General features: G+C 36.4%; 4 protein-coding genes across 7 annotated transcripts in view; 3 read left to right on the top strand and 1 right to left on the bottom strand.

The window, feature by feature from the left end:
* The first annotated feature begins 120 nt into the window (after positions 1 to 120).
* Positions 121 to 2,793, top strand: NtR (neuronal acetylcholine receptor subunit NtR). The gene is made up of 8 exons (XM_030388909.2): positions 121 to 487; positions 558 to 689; positions 747 to 899; positions 959 to 1,253; positions 1,645 to 2,063; positions 2,119 to 2,259; positions 2,325 to 2,491; positions 2,544 to 2,793. Exons 1-8 carry the CDS (start codon positions 184 to 186, stop codon positions 2,670 to 2,672), a joined length of 1,740 nt encoding a protein of 579 aa, XP_030244769.2. The 5' UTR covers positions 121 to 183; the 3' UTR covers positions 2,673 to 2,793.
* LOC115564517 (uncharacterized) lies at positions 2,724 to 4,029 on the bottom strand. The gene is made up of 3 exons (XM_030388907.2): positions 3,771 to 4,029; positions 3,301 to 3,687; positions 2,724 to 3,159 (listed from the first exon to the last, which is right to left on the bottom strand). Exons 1-3 carry the CDS (start codon positions 3,780 to 3,782, stop codon positions 2,950 to 2,952), a joined length of 609 nt encoding a protein of 202 aa, XP_030244767.1. The 5' UTR covers positions 3,783 to 4,029; the 3' UTR covers positions 2,724 to 2,949.
* A 9,157-nt stretch (positions 4,030 to 13,186) lies between these two features.
* a (arc) overlaps positions 13,187 to 20,754 on the top strand; it is a 58,374-nt gene continuing 50,806 nt past the window's right edge. Inside the window, exons 1-2 of one of the 4 annotated variants that reach the window (XM_089261589.1) lie at positions 13,187 to 13,531; positions 14,375 to 14,678. The gene's annotated coding sequence lies outside the window, so the exon portion shown is untranslated. Of the gene's footprint in view, positions 13,532 to 14,357; positions 14,679 to 20,754 lie in introns of those variants that run through there. The other 3 variants (XM_018103128.3, XM_089261590.1, XM_089261591.1) reach the window with 3 other exon arrangements.
* gom (gomdanji) lies at positions 17,559 to 18,806 on the top strand. The gene is made up of 2 exons (XM_018103180.3): positions 17,559 to 17,764; positions 17,838 to 18,806. Exons 1-2 carry the CDS (start codon positions 17,719 to 17,721, stop codon positions 18,527 to 18,529), a joined length of 738 nt encoding a protein of 245 aa, XP_017958669.1. The 5' UTR covers positions 17,559 to 17,718; the 3' UTR covers positions 18,530 to 18,806.

Below are 20,754 nucleotides of genomic sequence, written 5' to 3'. Positions count from 1 at the left end.
TCGTTACTTACTGTCAATAGCTAACAGCTATAAAATAACATTAACAGCGATGTCAGAATTACCCGATGAAGGAATGCAAAGTTGCTCAGCCTCGATAATTTACTTAATTATGTTAATTGACGCGCGCAAGTTTCAGTTGTTTTTTGAGCCCACAACGAATGAGACGCGCTTCGGTTAAAAACAATGTTGTCCGCAGAATGGCTTATCAGTGTTTTCTTATATCTGGCACTAGCGCTGCATCCGGCCAACGCGAAGGGCCGTTATAATATCAGCTTTGCCCAGTTGGACACATGCGACAGCATTGAAATTGATAAATTCGCTGGATATGCATACAAAGATTTTTTTATGATACACACTTTGGATAATAATAATATCCTGCCCAATGAGCGTCTACATTTAAAATTTTATGTGTTAACGAGCATGGATGCCCATATATTACTTTCGGTAACAAATCACCCACGTCCCGAGGATCGAGTATACGAAATTGGCAAGTCTAGAATATTTGCGTAAAATTCTAGTATATATTTATTGTATATATTATTTATATGCAATCGCAGTAATTGGAGCTGGCGGAGATACATTTTCCACCATTCGCACAAACATGGGAATGAAGCGAGTCTCAACAAATCAAGATATTGAATTACTTTCGGTGTATGAGCCAACGCCAATTGAAATCGTTCAAACTAAAGGTAAGGTAGAGCTCAAAGAATTGAAGCCTATATAATAATATTTATTTTTATTTCTAGATGGTGACTTGTATGTCTATATTCCTGGCTTTAAGAAGGAACCACTGCTTCATTATATTGATCCCTCCCCGCTGAATATCAACTACATTAGCTTCAGCACATTTGGAATGAACTCCGCACGCTGGTTCTATGATTGCGCCTTTGATGGATTTAGTAAGTGAATTTAGCTGGAGTCTATATCTTACATTTTCTTATCTCAAATGTGTTCGTAGCGAATGAAATGGAGCGGGAGGAGCATGAGCAATCCGTTGAAGATCGTTTGCTGGGCGCTTTAATATATCAGGGTGCGAACAGCAGCTTGCCCAGTAATCTGACTGAGGTTCAGTTTAATTTTCAAATGCAATCGCTAGCTTACGATCCATCTAGCGCCCATTTGCATGCGCGTATGCAACTGATGATGCACTGGCAAGATGATCGACTACGCTGGCAACCGGAGAGCTATGGGCGACTGACATCGTTTGAGCATCCACTATTACAAATATGGACACCTCACTTGGTGATACTAAAGTATGTACATATTTTTTTTAATTGTTATTTGAGTTTATAGAAAAATTGTTGAAGGATACGTAAGTCTGGGGGATTTTGTGATAGCTTAAAATGGATAAAATTTGCTATCGGCTATTAAGCTGTTAAGCCAAGACAATAACCAGGTGGTTAGTGGCCAAGATTTCACCAACTACTATCGGATGACCAATACATGCGGAAGCGATAAGCAAGTTTTTTACAAGTCATCGGATGATCGATAAACTGCGCCACTACTAGTTCCGTAAAGTATCGGATCTTCAAAGGCGCCAATAACCTTGGATTTGATTAATTTTTGTCGTATTGCCAAGTTCTGTAGTTATACTATTTAATGAGTGTAGAACACAAATATACAAATATTTTCCTTTTCTTTTAGTGGCGCATTGGAGTCGTTGGGTAGCGCATTAAAAGACTTTGAATTACGAGTTTATAGCAATGGCAACGTCAGTCTCCTGGCCAACAATTGGGAATCGACGACATGGTGCGTGGACACAGAACGTAATTGGCCCGATGAGCGTATCAATTGTGACATCCAACTGGGCATCGATCAGAACCAGGCAAAGATTGCCTTGACCCACGATAATGAGCGGAAGCCGCTGGCGCACAATGAACATGTAAATACGCCCTCTGGATGGACTTTTGTAAAAATAGCCGTGGTGCATGTAGAGAATGCAACTACCCTGCGCTATACACCCAAGGGTATACTGCAGACAATGTCTGGCGATGTGGCCATAGGATTCACATTGCATCGGAATGGCACCTTCTACAGACTGGTCTTTGCCATGCCATTGTATGGTGAGTTCTTAATCACATTTACATATGCCGAATTTAACTAATTTTCTTTTGGCAGCATGTGAAATCTTTTTGGGACTCTCATTTCTCTTACGTGGCTATCGACGCGGCGCTCTCATACTTATTGTTGTCATGCTAACGGCGTGGGGTCTCATGTATCTTACGCGCCACGCCTCGCCGCACTATGTGCCGCCTCTCAGTAAGTGTATAATAGATTCTGCTCAGAACTCATATGTATATGTATTAAATCTTAAATGTTTTCAGTGTCAGCCTATCAACACATCATGCGCGCTTCCGTTTATTGTTATTTGCTGCATATCGCCATCATGTGGCTGGAACGTTATCCACCTCGCGCCAAGGCACCAGCCTGGCTTGTGTCCCTGATGAATTGGAGCCCATTGCGTTTAATTCTGGGACTTCGTATTTCAGATGTAAGTTGAGAAATTTGGTGTTTACAAATTTTACAAAGTCTCCTCTCCATAGTCAACGGAATTCTGCGATTCACAAGCTCGACCTTGGCGTCAACTTGCTAAAGTTCTGAACAATGGAAGTTTTATTGGTGTCAATATTTGCTTCATTTTACTAAATACGATCGATTTACCCGCACATTAGAGTAAATAATCATATCCACAGTTTAAAAAAACTAAAACAACAATAGCAGCATTTGAAAAATGTAATTTTTCTTTAATTGCAATGATTGGGGGCCTTAAATAAATACAGAATATACGAAATATGGGAATTTGTTGAAACATATAAGTTTTGGAAATCGTGCGGCTGTCAACTCTCTCATTCTCTCTCTTTCATTCTCTCGTTACTTGCTCCCTCTCACTTGTACGCCTCATTGTGGCCATCTCTACCCAAAACACGCACTGGAGATGACAGTGGCTGCTTAGTGATAGCCATAGCCATCGTAACCACCCAGTGTCAGAGCTGGTGCAGCAGCGTATGATTTTAGCAATGTTGGCTGATAGCTGATCGCTGGGGCAGCATAGGACTTGACTACGGTTGGGGCAGCGTAGCTAATAGCTGGTGCGGCATATGACTTAACAATGGGTGCGGCTGCGTATGACTTGATGATGGGCGTGGCGTGGGAAACAACCTGTCGATGAGAATAACGGTTTGATAGGATTCAAAATGAATCAGATATCGGCCAATATATATGCGAATAAATATCGATAGTCTGAAGCAATTGAGCTATAATTGTTCTAAATGAACTGGTTCACTGTTTAAATAATCTTACCGAACTGAAATGAGAGTAGCTTGTGGCCGGAGCAGCAACGGCTTTGACAACTGGCGCTGCGACAGCAACTGGCGCGGCGTAGGACTTGACCAACGTGGGAGCAGCGTAGCTAATGGCTGGTGCATATGACTTGATGACCGGAGCAGGTGCAGCATAACTGATAGCGGGCGCATATGACTTCACAACAGTTGGCGCTGCGTAGCTAATAGCTGGCGCATACGACTTGATGACTGGAGCAGCTGCAGCATAGGTGACGGCTGGCGCTGCATGGGCATAAGTAATCGCAGGCTCAGCATGTCCATAGCTAATGGCGGGTGCGGTGTGTCCCAATCCAAGATCCAGCAAGCCGGGTGCAGCGCTTGCAACGGCCAACAAAGTGGATAGAATCTGTCAGAGGCACGACATGATTAGTAAGGATATATCGTATGCGTATATATATATATATCGTATATCATATATCTTTGGCTTACCAATAGTTTCATGTTTAGGCTTTTAACTGAGAACTGCAACTGTAAATTGAATGCGTGCACTCAGTTACTTTTATACTGCAACGCGACGCACGCAGTCAACGCGGATAGCGGACAGCGGACAGTGGACGTTGGACAGATGACTAGCTAGATACCCAGTCCGTGCCTAGGCCAGGCGAATTCAACTTCGATTTCTATTTCGATTTCGATCTCGTCGTTCAGCGTCAACAAAGCGGGCCAGAGCAGCACCAATTTGTGAAGTATCTTTGAAGTAGACAACGACAGCGACAACGTCCGAATGCGATTCTTGTTGTTGTTGTTGTTGTTGTTGTTGTTGCTGCCATTGCGGATGACGCAACAGCTTTGGATTGGCTGGCAAGGCAGACCACTTGTCGTCAGACGGGCAGGCTGGGAGTTTTTTTGTTTATTTTATTTTATTTTTATTTTTGGTAGCCGCGCACTCGCTCGGGATTTCTAATTAGAAAGCAGCATTCAATTGGAGAATTCTACATGTTTTTGATTTGTTTGAGCTTGTTTTTTTCTAACCAAATTGGTTGCCTTTTTAACCTTGCGCTTAACCACTTAATTAGCTTAGAACACAAAGTGTTTGGCACACATACTTGCATACATAGTTCGTCCGTTTGGGTGTATCTAAGGAATCCAGGCGAGAATGCTGTCTAATTATTCGCAGCTGCTCGACTATTTGACACGGCCAACAATTGCATAATTATCATTGCTAACAAAAAACGAATGAGTATAAAAAAAAATCAAAATTACAACAAATTTCTAAAACAATCTTTTTTTTTTTAGATTTCAGCTTCACTTTTGCTGCTGCGGCTGCTGTCGAGCCAAAATACTGCTGCGTGCCACATTTGACCATATTTGTTGCTTGTCTGTTTGCTAAAAATGCTAAAAATTGTGATTTGCTGCTGTTGTGGTTGTTGTTGTTGTAATTGTTGTTATTATTATTGCATTTTACAAAGTAGTGTCCAGCCACGCCGTAGACTTTTGGCCAACAAAGCGGGCACGAAGCAGCTCGTGGGACTTTTTTGGCTTAAGGCATTTAACCCTTGTGGGCGCTATGGACTTTTTTTCTAGGTGAAGCCCTGAAGAATGGGATTATTATTTATTTTATATAACACTAAAAATATTAAATAAAATATAAAAATATATATTGAAGTATTTACAAATCAAAGTAGGTTATTTTCAACTCTATAGAATAGGCATAGAATTTCTGAGTTTTCTAATTGATGACATTCGAAATTATTTTATTACTTGAATAAGCTAAATTCCGGTATGGATGTCCTAAGGATCGTTTTATGGCTATACATGACCTGTGCATTTCTAAATTTCAGTCCAAGTAAGCATCTATATATTATCATATTACTAAAAACTAAATTATACAGATGTTAATGCCCATGGCAATCAGTGTATGCATTGCAAGGATAAATATAAGCCATGTAAAGTTACCAGCAGATTTCTGAAGATCCTACGTAAAGTGGATGAAAAGAAGTTAGTAAGGAAGACGGCCGATGATCCAGATGACCCAAATTTGGATAAATGCCTTCATCCCGGCTACAAATTAATTGGTAACTGCGCATTCCCCTCACATTCTATATATATAATCCAATTTAACTGTATTTTAGATACTCTAAATTTTACCATATGCTCGGGTAGCTCCGATGGCCTTTGTCACACAATCGCTGCGAAAACAAGTGACGAGTTTGTTGTAACAATTTTTTGCAGACGGTGCTTCAGGCACTGCGATTGTGCAATGCTCAACAAGGGATATGCTCTCAGAGAAGAGGCTGTAATTGTAACACTATGTCTGGCAGCGTATTACTTGACCTAAACTATCAATTTCTTTAAGTGATGAGAGTCAGAGACTATGTAATTTTGGTATATTATATTCGTAGGACTATAACTTTAGGTAATTTTGTATCAGAGGTACAAATTCACTAATATGTATAATAGAAAACATAATTTTTATAATACATTTATAAAGTTGTCATATCAGTTAAATAATATTTAATAAATGTAACGCTTATCTGACTATCTGTATATAGATATATTTCTTTTTGAGTAGCATAATTGGAATTCCTCTTGAGTGGAACTTTCAAATACAATATAATTATTGCTTCAGCTATTCTAGACGAGCTCCCTCTCTCTATCTCTCTGATATACCTACTCTACCTGTGTGTGAGGATTCCGTACAAATAGAGTTAATATATAAGTCAATCTATTATTTTTAATATTTAAATATTCTATAGTATAATGATTTTATACTTCCAGCAATCTACAATATATATTTAATCTCTAATCCACCATCTCCATTGTAGCCCGTGTGACTTTTTGGCAAATCCAAACCACTAGCTAAGGTGTTAAGGGTCGAGCGGCGCCGATGACGCAGCATTTTGAAGCTGCAACAGTGGAGAGTCGAGGTCTGAGCAAAGCCTCCTCCAAAGGCAGTCCAAAATTGTGGCCACAAGACAGCTGAGACACCTGAGACACCTGTGCTGTGCTGTGCTGTGCCTGTGCATAAATCATGCCACAAGAATGTGATTTATGTGAAATCTATTAGCAAATATTAAAGTCAATATAACAATTGTGTATGTGTGCGTGTGAGTTTATAAATAAAAGATTTGATGCCTGCTCCAGTTTTGTTTTCAGACAGCGTGAAAATTGCTTTCAATAGCCGCGCGAAAATCGTGTTGCGCTTATTTTCCGGCAGCATAAAATTATCAATTTCAATTTATGCTCCATTGATCAATTGATCCAATGTTCATTTGTTCAACTGGAGAAGGGTTATAAAATCAGATGCCAAATTGGCATCGGTCGCCTCCCAGCCTGGCTTTATTTAGTCGACAGCAAAATGCGACGCATTTGGCAATAAGTGACGGGGCGGGGCGGTTCGGGGGAGGCGGGTGTTTGCGAGCGAGCGCACGCCAGCGAGCTCCAAATTAGTGCAAAATGCTTTAGGCCGAGCCACAGACGAATGCCTAATTAACCAATGCAATACGAACGGCTAACAGCAAAACAGTTAACAGCAAATCCAAGGTGCAGCTAGTTGGCCATTGCTCAATGCGAAGAATTCTCTTGATTTTGTTGTTGTTGTTGTTGTTTTCTTTTGCTCATTTGGCTTTGCGGTGAATGCCATGCATGCATCTGTGACGGGCCATCGCATGCGCATGCGCATGCGCATGTTTCACGCTGCGTATGCGTATTTCTCTGTGTTGACTGTGTTGATTTTCAATTAATTAACGCAGCGCCTGAATTTGAATTTGAATTTCAATCGGAAAAGCTGCAAAATGAAGCGACGACGATGACCAAAAGCGAAAACCAAAATACAAAATTGCGTCTAGTTGATTGAAAGCAAACAGTCAGTGTGAATTGCGTATAGCCATTCACAGTAGCAGATGCTAAGCAGGGTAAATACTCTGTGAAGCAAGATGAATGGGAGGAATGGATTGACTTGATGGGTCGAATTAAGTATAAAGTGTTTTTTTTTTTTTTTTTATAATTTTAAATAAATTACTAAGCAATAATTGTTATTTATTAAATATGTTAAAAATAAAAATAAAAATAAAATAAAAATAAAAATAAAATAAAATAAAATAAAATAAAATAAAATAAAATAAAATAAAATAAAATAAAATAAATAAAATAAAATAAAATAAAATAAAATAAAAAAAATACAAAAAAATATAAAAAATTATAAAAAATTATAAAAAATATAAATAAATTAAAATAAAAAATAAATAAAGTAAAAAAAAAAAATAAAAAAAAATAATAAAATAAAAAAAAAAATAAAAAAATAAAATAAAATAAAATACAAATAAAATGAATTTAAAAATAAAATAAAAATAAAGTAAAAATAAATATAAAATAAAAATAAAAAGTAGAGCATTTTAAATTGTTAAAGGAATGTCACAAACAATGTATAATTCTAAATAAAAACTTTATGATCAACAACTAAATATTTGATTTCTATTGATTAGTTCCACATGTTTATTAAACTCCTCAAATTCGCCCTTTCCACCTGTGGCATACCTAAGCCAAAACGCAACACACTCGTCTCATACACCTTCCACTTCTACAGGGTATAACAGCCATGTCATATTTCAAAATTTATCCACAATTATGGATGCAAGAGTAAATGAAAAATAAAGCGAGACTCGTGTAGCTTTTATGAGTCTGGAATTAATGAATGAATCAATGAAATGGAGCTGAGGCTGCTGCTGCAGCTGTTACGGCCAAACTGTTAATTGGTCAACTGCAGCTGGCCAAGACAAAGTCAAAAGTGTTGCCAAACACATCGACAATTTGGCATTTGGCAATCCGTGACTGGTCCCGGTGATAGTTTCCATCACGAGCTGATGGTCCAGTCTACCTGTTCCATACTTTATGCGTCGCACTTTACCCGGCACAAGTGGGCCAATACTGCCAACTGCCAACCGCCAACCGCCAACTGCCAGCTGGCCATTTCAAGAATCAGTTTATGGTTATCACCGCGACTTGTCACCAAAGGCTGCATATTGTAAACTTTTATATTAAACGACTGCGTGCGAGGCGAGGCGAGGCGTGGCTGTCGTCCTTTGTATGAACAGCGTTTGGATGCTGGAATAAATGAGATTTAATCTTAATTTAACATATGGAAACTAATGTGCTGTAACATGTATTATTTATTATTATTATTATTTATTATTTATTGAATTTTATTTGAATAATGAATTAAAGGTTTCTATAAAATATAAATTTATTTATTGAAATATATATAGGATTTTTTAATTTATAATAATATTTAAAGAAAATTACTAATTCTTAATTTTTTATTTTTTTTTTATTTGATTCTATATATATTTTTTATTTTATTTATTTATTTATTTTTTATTCTATATATATATTTTTTATCAGCTTTTGATTTTTATTTTGTTGTTTTTTTTTTTTATGTATATATTTTATTTTATTTTATTTTATATATATTTATTTATTAATAATATTTATAATTTAATGTTTGTGATTGAATATTTAAAAATAATATCAATAAAACATTTTGTAAAATATAAATTTTGTATTTCACTTTATTTTTGTATTTCCAATATAATTATATATTCTAATTTTGACCTGCAGTCCTCAACATTTATACAGATAGATTCAAGCACTTATATTTCCTCTTAAATAATAAATACTAATTAATACTCGTTCAATGCTCTTCGCTTGGACAAAGCCCCCATGCCTATTTAATGGAAGCTGAGGCCAGCATTACACCAGCTCAATAAAACTAGACTCAGAAGAGTGAACATACGTACATATATTATGAAAATTTATTTTAAAACTCTAGGTAGACATACAGACAATAAAAATGTCTGTGCTGAGCGAAATAGATTGTATGAAAAGCTGAAAAGTATGCAAGTTTTGTAGGCATTAAAGTCAGTTGTGTGCATACTTTTAGACGTTACTGTTAAGATGGATATGTTAAAGCTTGGTATATACATAAATATACAAAATATATATAATTAAACTAAATGTGTTGTATAGGTAGAATATTAGGTATAGGCTTTACATTTTATAATAAAAAAAAAAAAAAATAAAAATAATAATAATAATAATAATAATAATAATAATAATAATAATAATAACAAATTGCATGTTGTTAGTATTATATTAATTTATATAACATTATATTTATTTTTATATATTTATTTTGTTATTATTATTGGCTTATTATAAGACATAATATATTTTATTTTCTTATTATATGATATTATGATTGATAATTTTTTTTTAATTATTTAATTTTTATATAAATTTATTTCAATATTTGCTATTGAGTCAGACTAAAATAGTCAAATATATATGTACATACATATATGTATGTGTTCTACCAAAATTACCTTTCTATACTTGCATTAATACGGAATTTGAACTTCCCCATTCAGTCCGTTTAACTTTAATTTGTTTGCATTTGCAGAGCAATGTGGCGAAATGTAAATTTAGATCAAAGCGTTTGGCCCAACCAACCACCCAGCGGCATCGCGGCGCAGTCAAGTTACAGCTGGGAGGGGAGTGGGGCTCACCTGAGAGAGAGATTCGCCCAGGTGAGTGTGCACTGACCTTAAAATACATTTTTAGCTGAGCTCAACAGATGCGAGGGAGGCTCTTAAGCCGCTGGATTGCTCGGACTATTGATTTTTTGTATATAGCTGGAAATCAGATTGAATTGCAAGATGTAAAATAAAAGAAATATTATATACATATGTATATATATGTATGTATATTTATTATAGTAATGTATGCATGTGCTTGTGTTAGGTTATCTAATAACTTAAAACCCCAAGCAGCTTTTGTGGTCATAATTCGTCGTGACGTTGGCCCCATCATCGACGCGTCGCTGTCAGCCCAAACAGCAACAACAACAACTAAGAACGTTGCAATCGCTGGCGTCGACGACTGCGCAATACTCGCTCATGATTGGGGGTATTAAAATGAGGCTCAATGACTGGAGAGCCTCAGCTCAAAGTTAGAGTATTTTCTTATGTTTTGTCCCATATCCAAGAGGACTGCACATATAGAGTTTTTGCTCAAGAGATCACTTGTAAAATATTGTTTATATGTTGTATATGAACATATGCACATTATTAATGAAATAATTATATACTATCAATTAGTTAAACTATATTTTTATCTTTATCTTCCATGTATAACATCTTTATCTTCTTTATATATCTCTAAATATTTCTATACAATTTTGAAATTTCTTATCCTCTCTCTGCAATAACTTTGCCTTGTCTCAAAACCCATATGCCCGTTTTTCCTTAGTAAAGTCGTATGCAAACCGCCTTCAGCCAAAAGCCTCAGCTCATAAGGAGTGTCGTCGACTTGTTGCTGTTCTTGTTGTTGTTCTTGTTGTTGTTGTTGTAAGTACTTGTTGTTGTTGCTGCAGTACTATTGACATTATTGATGGAAATTCTTTTGTGTTACGAAAAAAAAAAATAATATAAATAAAAAACAACAATAAGAAAGCAAAAGCAAATTAAGTTTTGAGCATTGACTACACGAATACCCTAAAAAAAAAAAACAAATTGAAAATAAAATATGTCAACAAAATATATATAATTTAATTACTATTAAAATAAATATAGCATATATTATAAATATTATTTAGTGTAAATAAACTGTTGTTCTATTTTTATTTTTTTTACTAATTTTTAAATATAAATCAACTAGTTGCTTTATTTATTTTTGTTATTTTTTTTTTTTACTTTTTTTTAGTTTTTATTTTTTTAAATAAAAATATATAATATAAAATTTTAAAAATATGTTAGAATTTAATTGAATATTTTTTGATTTGTTTATATATTTATATATATATATATATTTTTATATATTATTATTATTAAAATTAAGCAGTTAGTCAACTGCTCTATTTATATATTTACAACTAAGAATTCAATAAAATAATTAAATTAAATTAAAAAAAAAATCATTATAAATTTAATGTAATATATTTTAGTTTTGTCTTCATATATCTTTGGATGTTTTTGTATATACCATTATTATTGGAGTTTTTCCCCTGTTCACACATTTGCTGCACTGCATCATAAAATTGAGAATGCCCCGACTGAGTCGAGTGTATTCATAGAATATGCGACTGGGGACTGTTTACTCTTTCTTAGGCAGCAAATGAAAGCCCAACGTGTCGCATATGTGGACAGGTGCATATCAATGTGTTAGTGTGCGTGCGTGTGTGTGTGTGTGCTTGTGTCTGTTTGCCTCCGTTTTTCGTTTGCCATGCCGTCTGCCGTCTGTTTCGAATGCAAGCCAGGCCCATGGGCCAGACTCACACCCAGAAGATGATCGAGACGTCGAGTGCGTGCCCCAGCCAAACAGTTATGCAAATCATAGGAGGGCCCCCGTTTTACTCAATTTCCCCTCAGCACTGCCCATTTGTGTGTGTGCGTGTGTGTGGAGCTTTTTTGACTGTGTGCGAGTGTGTGTATTTAGCGCCTAATACCCAAGTTTATGTCGCTTAATTATAGTCTTTAAGCAGCCGCTGTTTAACATGCTAATCGCTCGAGTGCTTAGGCCTCCTTCCACAGCCTCCTCCTTCTCCTGCTGCTGGCACTCACTCCTCCTGCGGTGCCGTATCAAATGACAAACTTTGCCTTTAAGACCACTGCGAGGCTCTCTAATCATGGGCACATTTTTGTCATTTGGGTGGCTGGAAATTCTAGTAGCTTGGGAGCGGAAATCCGCCAACAGCTGCGAAAGTATCCGACTGCGGCCTTTTAAGGCGATCACAGTTAGCTTCGTATCGATCTAGCGATCGTTCCATGTAGCCATATGTATATATGGCCAGTAATCAAAAAGTAATTCATGCTAACTGGGCATGGGCGTAACTTCGATCACACTTGGTTCTTTATGGCATTAGCTTGCCTCAGATGCTGGTTGGCCATTGGCCAAAATTAGCAGACAGAGATCTGCTTTTAATGATCGCAAAATACTTCTAAGCGCTACCGATTAAATTGCCATAAAAGTTGAGCTTTAATTGCGCCAAACAGGAAATCTTTGCCATACACAAATATTATATGGACAAGCTGGTAAATTTAACAAAAATATTTTGAATATTTAAAACTTAAAGAATTTTTATTTGTGTTTTTTTATTAGGCCAAAGCCTATGAGTCTATATAGGGCATTGTAAATGAGCTTTCAAACTTGATTACATGAAAACATAATATATGTATGTATATTATTGATCTCTTTTATATGTAAACAAATATTTATGTTTATTAAGAATTATATCAAGATAACTTAAACAATGTATTTAGAAACAAAAAATATAATACAAAAATAATAAAAATGTTAAAACTTTATAACAATAAATAAAATATAAAGACTTCACGCGCATTATAATAACACTGCCTAGCTTCGCCATAGCAGCCAGCTTTCTGTCTGGTAGCGCTAGCTTCTGCAACAGACTCTGTTGCTCTCTCTCTGAGAGCACTCATTTTACGTTAATGTTAAGTTAACAGTGGACTGTTCGTTTATCAAACATTCATTTCAATCAACAGTTGGTTAAAGGAAACAATTTGATTTATATGTTTTATTTATAACAAAAATGACTGCTTCTTAATTAAGTAACAATTAACCCAATTTAAAAAATAGAATACACAATTAAGAAGAATATTTACGTGTATGATTTGCATAAATTTCAAATGTGAACCGCTTATATACTAAACAACTAATTGTATTGAAATAAAATTTGTACTAATTTTTATTATTACATCTATAATGTCTTGCAAATCGTTAATGCTGTAGTCCAGAACTTTAAATACCTCGCTAGCATGCAAGCAAGCGCCAAGAGCTCCAACAGCTAAACAAACACACAATCGACGCAATGCGACGTCTCTCCAGTGGCTTGGCGGCTACGCTCACTAGTTTCATTCCAGCAGCGAACGTGGAGCAAGTTGGTTGTGTCGCGCTTCGTTACGGTCTTTCTCACTCTCGCTGTCTCTTTTGCGCCGCTAGTGGTTCATTTTCGTGTTTGTTTTGGCTCTTGTGCAGCCTAGCCTGCTTTATACGGTATATACGCCAAGCTCTGATTCAAAGCGGCGTTTGCGTGCGTGTGTGTGTGAGTGTGTCGGTGTCGGTATTTATGTGTGCGTGTGTATGTGCGCGTTTCAACAAGTGTTTTACTTAAAGAATGCAAAACAAATAAAAGAAAGCAATTGACAACAACAGCAACAACAAAAGGCAAATCAAATGTATATTTGCTATGCCATCTTATCACAAAATATAATAATAATAAAAATAAATATAAATAACTATATATGCACAAATTCAGTTGAAAAAGAAAAGAAAATGCTGCGCTTGGCGTTCCGCTAAGAATTATTTGTTTTGATAATTTGTTGACTCTGGCGGAATTTCTCTCGATAGTCGAAGGAATTTCAAGCAGATAGAACTGTGGAGAAACTGAATGGCACAATTATATTATATATGTAAATTTATTATAAATTTAAAAAAAAAAAATGTGCAGTGATTCGAATAATGTTGGACTGTTGTGATATATAATTAAAGCCAATGCAGCTTATGTAATTGAATACCTTAATGTGTCTGTCCTTCATTAGAGTGGCTACTGTAGCTTGATTGATTGGTGATTACGAGACATGTAAACTGAGCTGCTCGAAAATAAACAAGCTAATGTCAAGGTTTTCTTTGAATTCATTTTGGATGTCTGCGATACAATGTTTTTTTTTTTTTATTTATTTATTTATTTTTTTTTATAATATATAAAAATTTATAGGGCTCTGTATAGCACAGGCATTAAAAAACTTCAAACTATGATCATGTTTCAAATATTGTAATAAATGTTATAGTTATATATGTATAAATCTATATATTTGTTTCATTTCTGCATAGTTATCTCTATAAATGTTACAAAAATCATTGCTTGTCTATAAAAAAAAAGCCCCAAGCATAAAAGCATTTTCATGTCTCTGGAGCTTTGTCTAGTTGTTAAGTTTAAGAGCGTGGATCCTAAAACCTAATAGCATTCAATATAAACGATTAATGGCTATTTCTAATTGAAAGCCTTTTGCACATTTCAGCAAAAAGGAAAAGAGAAGGAAAACAGTTTAAGGCTTTGTGCAAACCATAAAACTAACGACTGCACAAAAACTTGTGTAAACAAACAACAAAAACGAAGCAAACAATTACAAAAATAATAAAAATAAAAATAAAGAAATAAAACATTAAACCGTCTTACGAATTTTCGCAAGTTGAACTCGTCTAACGGATTTTTAAGGCACTTGGCAAACATTTTTATAGCGATTTTTTCGCATTCGCTACTCGTTTTAGCAGTTTTTTTTGGAAGGAAACGAAATACCATTTTATGCGTTATTTGGAAAATCGGTGAGTAGTTGTTACTATTTTCCGTACTTTTATTATTAGTGTATAGTGCATACAGGCAAAAAATATGTATAAATATGCAGAGCTCTCAGTGTGTAAAGTGCTATGGCAAGATGTGCTATAAAAATCCATAAGCAGATTACATCGAAACTAAAAATAGTTCAACTTATGTTTATGGGCATAGAGGTAATCTACTCATACTCTTTACTCAAATCCAGAAGGAGAAGGTAAATTTTATGAGCATATGAACATGCTTCTTAAAAATTTCTAAAGGGGTTTTTAAGCCCATAAATGTTCTTTGAAAAAAGTATTTACATGTGTATGTAACTAGTAAACTTGATATTATGATATATAACTAGGAAACTTGATATGTGATATACAATAAGACAATTTCTATCACACTCTATAAAGATATTATTATATTATATCATACATCATTATTATATTATATATACCTACTTATATACGACAAATTCAATATCGAATCCTTAACATTGATTTAACATTTCATTTGACCATGTATGGGGCTTTTATAATTTTTGAAAACAAAACATGTTAAGACAGGTGAGAGCATATATTTCTCTCCTTTTTTCAATTTGTGAACTTCTTAAGCTAGCTGAACTGTCACTAATAGCAGCTGTCAAACAACTGCTGAACGACTGAACACAGAATCCGAAACCGAAACAAAATTTATGCAAAATGTGTGCACGAGTTGAACAACCCGACAGAAAACGCAACCGCAACGGCAACAGCAACAGCAAAGGCAACCGCAAAAGCAACTGAAAGCGAGTGTTAGCTAGAGTCGATATATGCGATATATATGCGATATATGTACATATGTATGTGTTTATGTGTGCTCGTACTGTTGGGGCTGGGTCTAACCTTCACAATCTGGCCGGCAAGATCTAATGTCATTAAAATCGCACAAGGTTAGAGGCAACAGGTAAGAGCAAGTGCTGGAGCTGGAGCTGAATTGGTTCATGTGGCGTAAACTTTTCATTTCATGTGGGCTTTGCACCTGTCGTAGCCAAACAGAAAGAGACAGAGAGAGAGAGAGATGACGATGATGTGGTTTTGCTTTAGCCGTCACACGATCTATCAATTTTACATATACAAAAAATTAATTATATAGATTTTGTAGATTTTGAGAATTGGTAAGCACTTGGAATGCTTTGCGGTAAGAAATGCTCCCTCTTCTGCCTCTTCTTGAGCATCTGGGGCACAATTCAGTTGCTGCTGATGGGCATGTCCTATTCGCTCAACTCCATGGGTATGTTTCAAACTCTGCCGCTGAAGGAGACCTATAAGAGTCTGCAGCAATTTCGCACCGAGTGCGATCGCTTAAATAGGACTCTGGCATTACGCTGCTATGTATCTGCCATACTCTATGCCTTATTTGCCTTCTGCTCCTACATCTGTTTCTGCACCCGAAAGAGGCGAGCTAACATGCAGAAACTAAAACCGAAATCTAAGAAAGCGCAATTGAAGACAAACCGTTTCATATAGCACTTATATACATATACATATGTCTTTGTGTATTTCTATATATATTTTGTAGATCTTGACATTATAAAGCGACATATTTCAGCATTGCATATTGCGATCAAGTTCTTTTCCTACCTACCCACAGTCAAAGCAAGTAAGAACGTTGCAGTTGAGCAACATCGACTGCAGAATACTCATTCATGGCGTCAATGCAGGTATATCCATTTTTCGGATCAGGAAATCCTGACACTTTGTAGTCCGAGAGTAGCAGTCCGCATGGCGCACAAAACCAATATACTTTGCTCACTCTCGTGAATGAGTATATATAGTGAACACCCACGCCCACACCCACCGCCCAGAGTGCAACGGGGAACAAGTTTGTTGACCGCATTCTCGCAGTCTCGTTTGGGGCGTACAACTGACGTGATTAGCTTCTCTTTAGCTTCTTTATCTGTTTAAACGACCAGCGAACGACAAACTACTTTTGTTCAATCTCTCCACATCGTCAACTATACCAAAAAATTTTGACAACTTTTCTAGTGGTAGTGCTCCAGTGTTGTGGGCTGACAGCGCACGCACGTGACACCTTTGTAGATTCTGTTCTTTTGGGGGCATCATAAATTTCCATGAAATCTTTTTCTGATGCTCTCTAACATGCTAATGCGCTGCTGGTTGGGCTCTGGGTCTGGTTCCATCGTCTCTTCAGTCCATCAGCTTTCAGGTATCTCTGCAACAGATAAGCTTTGTCTCTGTATCTCGCGACCGTTCGCACTACCCATTTTCTCGAGCAGTTATGTTTCTTTGTTATCGCAGCCAATGGACGCTGCCCCGCTCTGACTTACTAACCAAATGTGCTGCTCCACAAAACTTACAGAGTTTACAACTAATTTGCTGTGTAATTTATGTGATTTTGGGTGCATTGAGCTACGAAAACAAAATTACATGAGAGCTTTTAAGGCGCACTTAAAACATTTTCAATTTATTTTATTCCAATTTTTCCAATTTTTTATTTAATTTATTGTATAGTTTTCTATACATATATACAGATATAAAAATATCAATTTATCATCAAATATGGGCCTTCTGGAATTGAAGAAAAAATAAGTCGAGTCAACGTTAAATCGTCTTTTCCTTTTAATTCAAATTCTTATCGAGTAGCCTTTTAGCAGGTAAACAAATTAAATTCACTAAAATCCATATCGTGTAGCATATAAATAGTAGTATAAAAATCATAGAATTAATCGACATTTCACTAAAAAGTAAGCAAATTGCCGTAGTACTCATAACAGTTTGACGGAATTCAAAGAATTCATAACGATTGCACTTTTTGCTGCTGCCATTGACATTTTTGTCTTTTGCTTTAGCTTTCAAAGAACAGAAAGCAAAGTAAGGCAACAAAATCAAAAAAGACAAACAGAACAAAATCATAAAACGAAAACGAAGCAGCTTTTGAGAAAGTTATTGTCGGTGTGGACAATTATACTTTTACCAGTCACACATCAAAATAAACAAATCCGCATTTGCTATCGGAGTACGTCGAAGGGACGAGCCGGGAAATATGTCCAGACTTCTGATGGCCGCTCCATCGCGGCTGGCGCGTGAGTGTAAGTAGACCTCAGATATATGTAGTTCGGAATGCGCCTTAGTTATATCTATTAATTAACACTGATTATTCAGTGCGCTATACTCGATTCAACAAATTTCCGATCTTTAACCGGCATTTCGCCGCGAAGTCCACATGCAAGGGTGCACAGGAGAAGAAGCCTCCACCGAAGCCGGGCTACTTTCCGAGCGGCGGCACTCATGCCACCTTCGATGATTTGCCCAAGCCCCAGGGTGATTTCATGAAGGAATGGAAGGCCAAGAACTCTAGATACAATATGGCATTATTGAGCGGCATTGCAGCGTTTGTTGGCACCCTTTTCCTCTGCATCACATCGGAGGATTTTCGATTGTATTACGATATACCGGACTATCCGTACACTGAGGATGAGATGGAGGAGTTCGCCAAGGAGGAGGAGCGTCGCGAGCAGGAGAAGGAGGAGCGCGAACAGCGCCGTCAAGATCGACTGGATGCCAAGGAGCTGAAAGTGCGACGCCGCAAGGCCAAGGAGGCCATGAGCCGTGAGGTGGAGCTGATGCAGAAGGATCTCGATGAGGGCGATTTGGATGAAGGTGAGATGGCCGAGCTCATTCAGCTGACCCAGGATCGCGAGGAGTTCGAAGCCTATGAGCGGGAGGAATTGAAACGGCTCGCCGAACAGGAGAAGGAGCGCGAAAAGATCAAAAAGGAAAAGGAAAAAGCCAGGCAGGAGCAACAAAAGCAGCGCGACAAGGAACGCAAGGAGCGCGAGAAAGGCACTGCATAGACGAATTCAAAAGAACAGCTAAAACATCATCGAACTACATCAACAACAATGTTACCCATTATATGTTAACACATTATGTATTATTAATGTCCACTTGCTTCCGGCATGATCACCAACAACAGCAGCTAAGGTCACAAGGAACACAGAGAACCAAAGAATGAAATCGTAGAACAACGTGGAAAGCAAAATTAATAATATATTTAGATTGATTCGACGGATTTACGAGCATCGGGAAATGATCAAAAATAAATATTGTAATTATTGTTGTTGCTAAAAATACCTATGATCGGATTTTATCTGAAATGTCCTGAATATAGAGAGTGGGTCTATTTGCTCTGTATCTGTATCTTTTTCTGTTTCTGTATCTGTATCTGCATCTGTTAGACGCGTATCTATCCGTAGAATCAATTTGCATTCAAAAATAGTCATGGAGTTTTAAGGTGTCGGACGAGGGCACACGACACCGAAAAATACCAACAAAATACAGAAAAATACCAACAAAATACCGAAAAAATACTAAAAATAAAGCCTCTGACTTTGGTAGTTCATATCTTGTGGACTTTTCATCCGATTTTCGAGTGTAATGCCTTGTTAGACGCGTATTTATGCGTAGTATCAGTTTGCATTCAAAAATAGTCATGGAGTTATAAGGTTTCGGACGAATGCACAAGACACCGAAATATACCGAAAAATACCTAAAAAATACTAAAAGTAAAGCCTCTGACTTTGGTAGTTCATATCTTGTGGACTTTTCATCCGATTTTCGAGTGTAATGCCTTGTTAGACGCGTATTTATGCGTAGTATCAGTTTGCATTCAAAAATAGTCATGGAGTTATAAGGTTTCGGACGAATGCACAAGACACCGAAATATACCCAAAAATACCAAAAAAATACTAAAAGTTAAGCCTCTGACTTTGGTAGTTCATATCTTGTGGACTTTTCATCCGATTTTCGAGTGTAATGCCTTGTTAGACGCGTATTTATGCGTAGTATCAGTTTGCATTCAAAAATAGTCATGGAGTTATAAGGTTTCGGACGAATGCACAAGACACCGAAATATACCCAAAAATACCAAAAAAATACTAAAAGTTAAGCCTCTGACTTTGGTAGTTCATATCTTGTGGACTTTTCATCCGATTTTCGAGTGTAATGCCTTGTTAGACGCGTATTTATGCGTAGTATCAGTTTGCATTCAAAAATAGTCATGGAGTTATAAGGTTTCGGACGAATGCACAAGACACCGAAATATACCCAAAAATACCAAAAAAATACTAAAAGTTAAGCCTCTGACTTTGGTAGTTCATATCTTGTGGACTTTTCATCCGATTTTCGAGTGTAATGCCTTGTTAGACGCGTATTTATGCGTAGTATCAGTTTGCATTCAAAAATAGTCATGGAGTTATAAGGTTTCGGACGAATGCACAAGACACCGAAATATACCCAAAAATACCAAAAAAATACTAAAAGTAAAGCCTCTGACTTTGGTAGTTCATATCTTGTGGACTTTTCATCCGATTTTCGAGTGTAATGCCTTGTTAGACGCGTATTTATGCGTAGTATCAGTTTGCATTCAAAAATAGTCATGGAGTTATAAGGTTTCGGACGAATGCACAAGACACCGAAATATACCCAAAAATACCAAAAAAATACTAAAAGTAAAGCCTCTGACTTTGGTAGTTCATATCTTGTGGACTTTTCATCCGATTTTCGAGTGTAATGCCTTGTTAGACGCGTATTTATGCGTAGTATCAGTTTGCATTCAAAAATAGTCATGGAGTTATAAGGTTTCGGACGAATGCACAAGACACCGAAATATACCCAAAAATACCAAAAAAATACTAAAAGTTAAGCCTCTGACTTTGGTAGTTCATATCTTGTGGACTTTTCATCCGATTTTCGAGAGGAATGCCTTGTTAGACGCGTATTTATGCGTAGTATCAGTTTGCATTCAAAAATAGTCATGGAGTTATAAGGTTTCGGACGAATGCACAAGACACCGAAATATACCAAAAAATACCAAAAAATACTAAAAGTAAAGCCTCTGACTTTGGTAGTTCATATCTTGTGGACTTTTCATCCGATTTTCGAGAGGAATGCCTTGTTAGGCGCGTATTTATGCGTAGTATCAGTTTGCATTCAAAAATAGTCATGGAGTTATAAGGTTTCGGACGAATGCACAAGACACCGAAATATACCCAAAAATACCAAAAAAATACTAAAAGTA

Source organism: Drosophila navojoa, chromosome 5 (genome assembly GCF_054131105.1).
Source record: "Drosophila navojoa isolate 15081-1374.11 chromosome 5, UAZ_NAV_1.0, whole genome shotgun sequence".
Taxonomy (NCBI): Eukaryota; Metazoa; Arthropoda; class Insecta; order Diptera; family Drosophilidae; genus Drosophila; species Drosophila navojoa.
The sequence above is the reverse complement of the archived record's forward strand: the minus strand, read 5'-3'. Positions and strand labels throughout refer to the sequence as shown.